We start from the raw sequence: 11,998 nt of genomic DNA on the forward strand, positions 1-11,998 counted from the left end.
AGTAAAAAAAATATATATATGTGGAAGTGGTTTGAAAGCTATAATGCCGTACTTCTACTATTATTGTTTCACTTTAGAAATACATTGCTCAGCAATTTTTAGAGCTCTATGTTAAGCTAAATTTAAACATTATGTCTTAAAAGTGAACAAATTAAAAAGCACATTAATTAAATAATAGATTAACTGATTCTTTACATTATATGATATTATCATTGCTATATCATTTCATAGTAAGTAATTTTTTTTTTAGTCTATGACCTTCATTTTTACTCTGGAAGACAATCAGGTAAGTTTTTCTTGGATCCCATTTACTTCTATTTACCTCTGATTAGCCTAGCCTCAAATATAAGCCAAAAGTTAGGGCATTGATTTAGGGTTCTGGATACTTGGTTTAATTTTAAGTTTTTTATTTCACATTCTTTTTATCTTTTAAATTTACTTTTCATGCTAAAGGCATTAGCAACTTAGAGCAGCTGTACTTATTGATAATACTTTTTTTGTGATCCTAGTTGCAAATTCCTGAAAAGAGGGGAAACTAGGGACCGGGTGTCTGATGATGTCTTCTCTTAGTTACTAACAGGATTCTGGCCTGTTACTATATCAAAAAGGATGTTCAGAAGTTGCAAATATGTCAGCTCCAAATATGAAACAACTAGGCTTCTATAATAGCAGAGGCATTGCTGGTAGTTCTTGACAGTTTTTATATAATCTTTTGTGTAGTGAAGCAAGAATGGAGAGGGTCCATATACTCTTACGTTGTCTTTGAAAGTGAGTTGCTTGTGTCACATTTGTTTGATTGACTCCAATTTGATTTTTATTTTGGCAAACTCCCAAATAGTTAACACTTAGAGAAAACAGATTGAATTTTAACATTTCTGTAAAAAATATTTGTGTATTAATTTCTTCATTGAGTACCCTAAGAAAAAGTTAAGATAAATAGAATCTAGATTATTTCAATATGATGTTGTGACTTTGTTTGGTCAATAGTATTTACAGTGATAGATTTCTTCCACATTTTGGTATTGTATACTTTGAAAGGCAGAATTAATGCTAAGAATATTTTTATGCCTTTAATGATTCTTTCATTTCTGAGTTGTGTGACAGTAAAGAAACATATTGAAATGGCTTTACAAAGTTTCTGAAAGTGTATTTCATTCTGTGAATGAGTCCTAACAATGAATTTTAGGTTTTCAGAAAGTTTGGAAACTGTCCATTTAAAATAAACTACTTTTAATCATGAAAAAGCTATTCCTGGTATTAAGGAGGATAAACAATGTATTCACAGTATTTCTAACTTCTGTTTTTATGATTATTATTTTTAAAATGTTCTCATAATCAATATAATGCCCATTTCTGAGAAGGCTTGTGGCCAGGCTAGGTATTTTAAAAACTCTAATGGTGACTTTTTTATTCAGGTGTTGCCAGGTGTGTATGACTATGTTTGTGGCAAAGCTATTTCAAATGTATGTTATTTCATTCCGAAAACAAGAATTATAGGACTGATTTTTGGGGAGAAATAAATATTTAAATAAATGAGCTACAGTTTCTTATCCCTACTTAAATTAAAGCAGAATATAATTCTAAACTAGGGTCTTTACTATTTCCCAGTTCATTCCAAATGACTGCCAAACTATTCTATCTTCCTTCTCTTAAATATGAATAATAAACCAGCCCCATCTTGGCTGATATTATCTTGGCCGAACAGACCGCTTTTCACTTGCTTTGTTGTTCCTTTGTGTCCCCTTTATAACCTGAGCGCTAGCACTGCAATTGCTTCTGGAAACCAATCCTTGTAGTGAGATGATGTGTAAAGATGAGTGACATAATATGGAACCTGTCAAGCTATTAGACATATATCAAGAGGAAACACTTAAATACACTACTAATATAGGGATAAGTTCATCTAAAGCACGTTTATTACATATTAGATTATGAACTTTATCCTTAAATACAACTATATGTTTCCTAAATACACGTGGCATGGGTAGGTCAAGGCTGCTTGACTTGGTTGGCTATAGGTTCTGCACTCACATTAGTTGTGTGTTGCAATTGAATTAACTTGAATTTTATAGGATATAGATATTCTTTTGGGGGATTCTTTACACTTAAAATATTTGTTTATAAGGCAATTGTGTGAGACTAAAGAACAACAGCTTGGAATCCTGGCTTTTCACAGAACTGTCAAAATTGAGATCTAAACTTAGATCTGTTGTCAAATCAGGTTGTGAAGGCTTAAACTGTTAAACTTCTTTTGTAGCAGTTTTATCTTATTAAATTTAATCCTTTTTGAAGTGGTATAAACTAAAACAGCCACAGATTATCCACGTTTCTCAGGCAAGTTACTAAAATATAGCTTCTAAGTGTAATGGAGAGGATGCGTATACAGGTAAACACTGAATTTAAACTTTCAGGTGGTGTTACCTATGGCAGCCACAAAGCATCCCCAGAATGAGCAACTTGAAAACTCTGGTAAATTCTGAGGTGGAACCCAGCAACCTGTTGAATAAATTGGCAAATGAATGAAGGCAAATCATATTGGCATTTTTTTCTTTTTACAAATGGGGAGAATGGAAAATGTATTATACTTGGTGAGTCTAAAAGAAATGCAGAAAAATGCAGGATTTTTTTCCTTTTCATGGGGAGCTGTAAATGTAATCATCTTTTAACTGCAGGAAAGAGCTAAATGAAAAATCTAAAATTTCAAATGGCAATAGAAAGTTTTTTGTTTCCTAATATACTCAATATCTAGCAAGAGAAAGATGGGATGTATGAATTCTAAAGGGGATTATTTTCCCCTGGGACACATTTAGCATTGATACCTTTACCATGTGACATCTCAGTCTATGAATGCAAAATACTTGGTACCCACATCTCTAATAGCAAACTAAGTGTTTAAGCATATCACAACCAGGGGGATTTGCATGTGTTTGTGTGCGTTTATGCTGAGAAGTGCAAATGATTTTTGTATGAGTGTGTTTTCTAATCCCTAGGCCAACAGACTATGTTCTAAAACATAATGGGATCACAAAAACTAAGTTCAAAAACTAAGTTATCTGTAGCATCTTTTAATATGGCACCTAATAAAATGAGGGATATTCATAAATGAAAACATATCTCTCTTTTCCATAATAGTTAAAAATAAACCCATACTTGTGTACTAATCTACTGCAACTCGTTTCCAGAAAACAAAAGTATATTTACTTGAGGCCAAGTGCTGCTAAGTAATATTAAGTACTCACTTTAAATTTCTCTACTTTTGTTTTACTAGTGTCTACATTAAGTGCTAACAATTGACTTGTTACTAATACCAAAAACAGACTACAACTTTAGTGTCACACACAACATCCAGCAAACTCCTTTCTAAACTTTCCAAGTACACCTGAACTTATGACTAAATATATCTCAGAAATTTTATGTAGGAAAGTGGTTCCTTCAAGATAATATATTTTTCACACATGAATTTGAATATTAAATTTAATACAACTGCCCTAAAAAAATACTCCCAAGTTGAAGAAACATAATTTGGCTTACAGAGAACTCTACTTACCCTGATACAGATTTAGACTTGAGACAAGTGTCTTATGAGGCCAGTGATTGTGTTAAATACTGAAATAATAGTCCAATGAAGATGTGCTATTCTAATTCCCATTCTTAGTACTTCCTCTCCTCTGCCATTATATTGCTGTGGGGGCTCTGAGTTGCCTGTTTTAAACTAAGCATGATGTGCCTGGTTTCAAAGGAGCAGCTCCTGTTGCCACAGGTTCCTGTAACTGGGCATCAGCAAGTCCAAATGGGCCTCATTTTTTCCCAGATTTCAACCACTGATCAAGTTCTTTTGGAACTGCTTTCTCTTGAAAGACCTTTTTATTTTTTTTTTAAACGACAGATCATTTATCTTATATTAGGCACAGTTCCACAAATATCTTTAGAGAAGGCAAAATTTGAATGGGAATTATCCCTAATGAATAATAAAAGTATAGGAGACTAGCTTTTTTATTTTTTAGTTTTATTTTAAAATTTTTGGCTGCGCCACATGGCTTGTGGGATCTTAGTTCCCCGACCAGGGATCAAACCTGGGACCATAGCAGAGAAAGCACTGAGCCCTAAACATTGGACTGCCAGGGAATTCCCAGGAGACTAGTTTTTTTAACATGGCTTCAAACATTAGGGTCAAGCATAAAAATCTTTACAAAGGCCAGGAAAATTCTGAAGATATGATCCACTTCTTTGTTTCCTGGAAGTACTTGAAGATACTAGATACCATGAATATTTTTAAAAGGGGTATTTCTCATTTAACAATTATTTAATAGTCAGTAAATCTGTATTAAATAAATTACAATTTACTCTAAACAATCTTTATCAGTTTACTTATTGCATGGTAAAGTTGAGAGTCTAGAAACTAGTATAATATAGATAATACACTAAAGAAACTACTATTTTGATAGTAAAGTACACAACTTTCCTAGATAATAAATACTATAGTATAGTATGTATCTATACTAAAGTTGCATAGTAAAGTTGATAGTATTGATAGTATAGTCAAAATACACTCCCTCTTTCATCTAAACTTTACATCACATTGCTATGCCATCTAGAGTGTCTATTTTAAAACAACCTTAAAAAATTTCTCAACCAGTGAAGGCTTTTACAAGAGTTTTGGATTGCCAAGGGTACTGGAGAAGGGATGAGAAGGAAGTTCATGTAGAATAAATGGCATTGTGCATGTGGAAAGAAGATTCAGGAGAAATATCAAAGTAGGGAGATAGTGAAACATAAGAGATTTTACCCTTTTATCTCATAATAAGACCTGAAAGTTTTCTTTGGAAGGTAGCTTAGAAAAACAAATAGTAATGCCAGTAAGATTTAAGTTTTTTCACTCACTGATATTTATAGTTTGTAGGTACACTTACCTATAATTGCTTTCCTTTTTAATTTTAAAATTTATAGATTCTAAGTTTAACAACATCAATATACCTGGCATCATTCTATCACCTACAAATTGGAGATCTATGTCAAATCATAATATACTGATAATTTCCGAGCATACTTATTGGCCTTCTGTTACTGAGAGCCGTTAGTGATAGCTTGATGGTTTTAGCATTGTGAAATGCTATGTATGTGTATGCCCAGCAAACGCTAGCCTGAAATAAAGACTCTCTGAACAATAGGGAGCTTTGCATATCATTCTCTGCCATAAAGATGGGTGCCAGTCATAACTGGTTTAATATTTGTTACCCTAGTCACAGATATATGCTCTGTGATGATCCTGATTGTCTGTGTTTTAAAGCCTACATTAAAGACTCAAGTCCTGATTTTCCATCCTGATTATATATCCTACTCTTACTCTTTTCTGTGACATTTATTATGAAGCATTTTGACCAAACAGCAAGATCTGGAAATAAAAAAACTCCCTAGATCAACAGAAGATTGCTAATCATTTGTCTGCATTCTCTGTTACACTTATATAGAAGGAAGATTGTTTTCCTTTGCATAAAGTCTCATATTACCCAATGAATCAAAACAGCAGCGTTTGGAAGAAAGCCATAATTAATGACAATGAAACAGACCAGTCTCAATGTGTCCAGAACTATTAACCTAAAAACTTGGTTAAAAAAATAGATCTTGCGGGAAAACAGACTTAGTCTCAACTGAACAAATGAGGTAGAAAGTTTTCAAAGATACTCTTGATGAAGTTATGTCCTCTGGACCTTTCTCTGATGACTGTAATTATTTTGAATTTTGTCATCTATACAGAAGGTGCCTATTGGTCCCTCTCTATATTAGTTTGCCTCTTTTGAAGCAGAAGGTTACTAGTTGAATAAGAATGAGAATTTAAGCTTAATGAGCCTCCTGCTTAGTTGGGCTGGGTGTGGGGGAGTAAGGAGGTGTGGGTAAGGTGAATGCTGGTTAGCCTTCAGTGCACTTCCAGTATTCTCAAAGACAGGACAAAATGACTGTGGTTTTGGCATGCAGGGGCCAGCTTGCTCAGGAAATTGTGGCATGTATAAAGCAAAGCACATAAACAAACTCTTAACCCAGGAAGCTGAGTTTAACAATTGCCTCATTAACAAGATCCAGGGAAAGACAGGAAAAGAGGGGGAGGCCAAATAGCTGATTATTATACAGTTCTAGACAGATGAAGCCCTTCAGCTTCTCCCTAAACAATCCCTGTAGTGTGGATTTGACAAAGTGGCACATTTAAGAGGGAACACTGTTGCTATCAATGGGAGTCAGACGCACCCTTATCTGAGGGCCAAATTCAGTCCCTGGAACTTGACTTTATCAGTAGACACAAGACAGAGGACAAGGCAGCTACAGCCACAGAGAATTAATTAAGAGCAAATGCTACATCCAGTGAATGTAATCAGTAGTGTGAACAGTAATCTACATATCACCCTCTGTTGCTGTCTCCCTTTCTGTTTACTACTATTTTGATAGAGATTTATTTGCCACATGGCCTCATTGAAATTACGTATTTCTCATGTTGCATCAAACAAAATATTCCCTTAAAGACCAAATATTCTAATGTCACTTTTAGTTTCTGAATGGCTGAAATCTTTTTGGTTAGAATTTTATCATAGATAATTTATTTGTTTGGCTTTCTCATTTGTTTAGCTTTCTCCAGTTTCATATGCGAAGTGTGTTCAAATAAACCTGACTTCAGTATTGCCAAAGTCTACACCCAAATATGTCTTTGCTGGCTAATTTTGTTCTATCTCCTTTAAAAATTGTCCCTTTTGAACATACCATGGAACCCCTCTCGAATTATTACAGTGTTGTTTGCAAACACAAAATACTGTTTTAACACAAACTTTTCAGTACTAGTATTTGTTTCTTATATCTGTCTCAACTTCTCCCCCACCCAGCACATATACCCAAAGTACATTGCAGTTCCCTTTTTGAAACCAATCATATAATTTTATATTGTTTTCACTCCTACTAGGCAACAGTACAGGTCTCATTACCTTCATTTTTCAAAGGCTTACCAGAAACATCATTTTTCAAGACCAGGTTCTTGGTTAATTCCTTTGGCAAAGATTCTGATTTCTTCTTGAATCTGTGCTTTGTATGAATTTCTCCTAAGCAGCACTGAGACCAGAGTAATTTATCAGTTGTCACTTTTGACCCCAGCTTTGCTCTAACCCCAGCAATTCAACAGCAGCCTTTGTTACTTAAGGAAAATAGGAAACTCTGCCTCCTGGACATAAACATGTGAGTATTCTATGTCCAGGACCAAAAGGGTGAAAAGGGCAGATTTTACCAACATTTCTTTAAGAAATAAAGTCCCACTTTTAACACATGTGGACTATCAACCACATGTGTGATGCTTTGGTCATAAGTCACATTTTAGGGGTCTATGTGTGAACAAGTTTGAATTGTTACTGGGTCTAATTTTACAGATCTTACTTACCCCATACTCCCTTTGCAACAGTAGAGAGTGTGACTTGAGTAAGCACAATAAAATCAGAGCCCAGTTTTCCCTCTGATCATAATTGCATTTATAAATAAATGTGATTTACAAAGTTAGCATTGATACAACTCAGGATTTTCTAAAATATAATGATGTCATAATAAATGAAACATTGAAATGGAAAAAAAATGTTTTTCTAGAAGATATTGATTTCTTCTTAGAAACTAGCAGGCAGGCATAATTTTAAAAATAATGAAAAAATGTAGAATTATTACTGACACAATGAGAATGTAGATTTCAGTGACCAAAAAAAGTTGATGAGATATAGAAGCATATGCTACCCATGTTTTAGGCCCACTGGAAGCAGCTAGTGTTCAACCAGTTTGGTTTTTATATGGCCTTAAAAGATATATGTCAATTAAGATTAATTATTCTAAAATTAAAAAAAAAACCTGATTGTTGACCAAAAAATATGAAATGGAGAAACAGAAAAACAAACAAACATACCATGTTCACACACAAAACAAAATAATTCTCTCAGGGACATCAGGGAAGGTGGAATACTATAACAACACATGTTATATTGTTATACTATTCCACCCACCTTAATGAAGAACCCTTGGGTGTTGCTACTCCATAGCCTTTCGAATCCAGATTTCCTCCCACTTTCATTGTGTCACATGGCTTTCGCTGCTCAATGTATTCATTCATAGTGGACTCCAGGAGAAAGGCAAATTTGCCCTTGGATTTTCGGACACGAGCTACTCCCTCAGCTGTAGTCCTAGTGAACACTGATGGCTCTGCTGATCGCATGTAGGTCCACATCTTTTCATACACTGCTATTTTTGATCTCTGGAGGACAACAAAATAAAATTAAATACAGGAAAGAAGGGAACAAGATGTTAATATTGACTGAACCGAGATAAGGATAAAGCCTTCTACATTGCCCTCTAATTGCAATTTGCCATAATAAAATTATTCTTTTACAATTAGAAAACTGCCTTTTACAACTGTTTAAGAAAATCACTGAAATGAAAGACATTTAAAAGTGATATTTGGAGAAAAAGGTACCTCATGTCATAATAACTACCTTACTCAACTGCTTAAAGAACAACTTATTATTATTATAAAATGTAGACAGCCATAGAGAGAGTTGTACTGAATTATAACAAACAAGGAGAGTTGTTATATTGTTTTATTTTCATATTTTTCCATGCCTCAAAGTTTTAATGAAAACCATTCTAAAAAATATATATATACAAAATGTGCAGTCCCTATCAAGTCAGTATTTGAACACGAAAGGAGGAGGAGAAATCTGCCCTAGTTTACAAACCAAATATCCATAAAACAAGAATCAAACTAGGTTCACCAAAACATTTTTAGACCTTTTTTAACAAAATCTCCAAATAAAACATATATTAAACTTTAAAGAGAAGTAATTCTTGTTTTCCCACTTTATATTTTGGAGAGTTAGTTTTTCTAATCCCTTGGCTTCAGCCAAGAAACTTACTTATATTTTTGTTTTTTTGGGCTGTATCTACATTATTTGCAGGACTTAATTTATCCAATTCATTTTGACGGTATCTGCATTCATATTAGATTTTTTCATCCACACATTTTTTCACATGAAAATATATCCAAATGAACTCAAATGTCCCCAAAGGATATATTTAATAAAATAGAAAAGCCCAAATCCTGTTTGGTGTTTGACAATACAATGATACACACAGACTTTTATCTGGTGCAATTACTTTTGTTCAATAGCAAGATGTGGAAATTTTGCATCTGGATCCAAATTAAAAGTAATGGAGACTTCAGTCAAACGTAAATCTATGCATGAGGCCAAATCTTGAGTAGCATGTATACTTATTTACACCAACCCTGTTTTGTTTACCAGAATCCAACAAGAAGCAGATCTTCAATAATCAACAAGGTACCCAAATGGCAAATTTAAGAGTACATGTTTTGGGTAAAAGCAAATTACTCAGGTGAACAAAGAAACTGATAAAAGTGGTATTCAAAATTTTGGCTTCATAAGGTGGAAATTTAGTAATCAATAAATCTATATAATAAGTCACACAATAAGAGATTTGCATACCTAAACACCAAAAAACCCCAGATATTTTATGTTAATATATATTCAAATGGTGATAAATATCAGACAGGAAATAGATATCCTGTATCCTGTATCCTCTGAAATGTTTTTATGTTATTAACACTTGAAAATATCTCATGATTCAGAGATTCTGATATGTTTGTGTACGTGTGTTTAGGTAATGACAGGTTACTTCTGGCTACAGAAATCCTCACATTAGGAAAATTCTATGCCAGATATAATTCAGTTGCAAAGATTCTATATTGTACCAGAACAGAAGAGTATCTGGATTCAGAACCCTTAACCATGAGATCCACTAGGGAGACCATGTTGCCAGGCCTCATTCACTCCATCTCTGATAATGAAGTTCTCTTCTAGAGTATGAACTACTCCATTTTATAATGAGTTCCAATTTCTGAAAATTATCAACTCTCTGGATCACTTGATACTGATTGTGTTTAAACATCTATCCTGATGATTTCAATTTAGATGTGTTGCTAAACAACATCATTTAGGCATATAATCACTTTTTAAAATATATTGATAACTTCACTTCAGAGTTACACCCCAAAAGGTACAGAGTTCTATATATATTTTTTGCTTCACTATGTATACTACATTGAAACCAGAAGAAATAAAATCTGAGTATTATTTTAATTAAATTTATTTGAAAAATTTTAAGAATATGAGAATCATGCTAGTTACTTGGCAATTTTCTACTTATTTTTTTATATCTTATTAATGGAAAAGAGAAGAGCTAAACAAAACTAAGGCAGCGAAATGGAAAAAGAGTATTTTTAGGGCCTGATAATTATGAAGATAATTTAGCTATATAGAATGCAACATAATATTAAAGCAAATTATTTTTTTAAAGGAATAAAACACCTTTAGGTCATTGATATTTTATAGACGTCCATTCCCATAATATTAATGTGAGGAAAATTACTACTGCTTTTGTTTAAATATATTGAATTACATATACCTTAAGGGCAAAAGAAGTTAAATTAATTCCTTTAAAGTCCAGAAGAAAGAGGAATCTGTAGTGTAATTATGCTTAATTTCTTATGTATAATAGAAATTATAAAATACACACTCTCAGTGGAAAATAGAGGAATGATGAAAGAAGCTTTTTGGGAAAAAAAATTATATGGTGTGTCACTATGTTAATATTTAGAAATTCTGATTCTGATTTAAAGGGGCATGGTTTAGATAAAATCAAGTCCACATGGTGGAGAGGGTGAGGTTGGGAAATTCAGGAGGTAAAGGACTGGAAATAATATTGCTGTGCCTTACTTGTGACTGTAAGAGGGTGTTTGCTAAGGAATGAGGATAAGGTAATTTTTATAAATTTGATGAGACAGACTAAAATGAGATTTTTGCAGACCCAGTAAGCTCATAAATGTAGTGATAGTGGGATTTTTACATCTTCATCTTCAATTGTGATATCTACTTAAAGATCAGGTTTGGGGAGTGAATATGCTCAAGCTAATAAGCAAAAATAATATGTCATTTTGTTTTTAATTATAAAATTGATCTCAGATTTACTTGTTTCATCTTTATTGTGAAACACAATGCATGGGAAACTATTTGATTTAAAGCATTATTTCATTACTTATAATAATTCTTGGAGATTTAAAAATGTGCCATCCTTTTAATTTCTCAAAATTAAGTATTTTGCCATTTCTGCTTTTAATAGAAAATATGTAAAAATGTCATGCACTATAGTTGATATTTACATTGTTATCAGGTGAATTATTTCCTGCTTTTAGTAGCTTATGCAGCAAGACTGATGTTCCAGTAAGAGCTTATCAATGTACTATTTGATAATATTATAAGCCCTGAAATACTAATCCATCTCATTTATGTATTCATGATTTCACTGATGACTGAAACAGGTACAGGATAAAATCTGCACTGAAATGAAAATCAGTGTGTTTAAATCAGGTTTATAATAATGTAAAAGTACCTTTAAAAAAGCCTGTCATTAAGTGACAAGTACAAAATTCCTTTAAATGCCTCTGTGTCTATGCTTAACAAGTGGCACAGAACATGAAACATATCAAGTTTCATAATGGTACAAAACCAAGGCAACAGTTGAATCCTGATGTAATTTTCTCCCATGGCCTAATTCTTTTCCCAGAACAACTGCAACATTTTTTGAAATGCTGAGTATAGGTAACTGCCTGAGGCAGTTTAGTGAAGCTGATAGATGTACCATTACTGTGTTCCTATAAGAAAACATTTTTGACAAGGGCAAAAATACCTTTCACGTTCTGTTTCCTCAACAACCCATCAGACAAATGATTTATTTAAACCAGGTCATTATGTATGAGAGAGGAGGGAGAACACAGGGTAGGAAATGGAGGAGATTTTTATCAGAGAACTCAAATTTATGCATTCCTGGAAGTATGCTTCCAGGGAAAATTATTTTCTTGTCCTATTAGGGTTCAAACTATTTTGCAACATAAATACCTACACATATAACACTCTTT

General features: G+C 33.2%; 1 protein-coding gene across 3 annotated transcripts in view; it reads right to left on the reverse strand.

The window, feature by feature from the left end:
* GRIA4 (glutamate ionotropic receptor AMPA type subunit 4) overlaps nt 1–11,998 on the reverse strand; it is a 487,613-nt gene that overhangs the window by 37,871 nt on the left and 437,744 nt on the right. For all 3 annotated transcript variants that reach the window (XM_007455885.1, XM_007455887.1, XM_007455886.1), the window contains one exon: nt 8,016–8,263. In XM_007455885.1, coding sequence (XP_007455947.1) covers nt 8,016–8,263 — 248 coding nt within the window. The remainder of the gene's footprint in view (nt 1–8,015; nt 8,264–11,998) is intronic.

Source organism: Lipotes vexillifer, unplaced genomic scaffold, assembly GCF_000442215.2.
Source record: "Lipotes vexillifer unplaced genomic scaffold, Lipotes_vexillifer_v1.1 scaffold1581, whole genome shotgun sequence".
Classification (NCBI taxonomy): domain Eukaryota; kingdom Metazoa; phylum Chordata; class Mammalia; order Artiodactyla; family Lipotidae; genus Lipotes; species Lipotes vexillifer.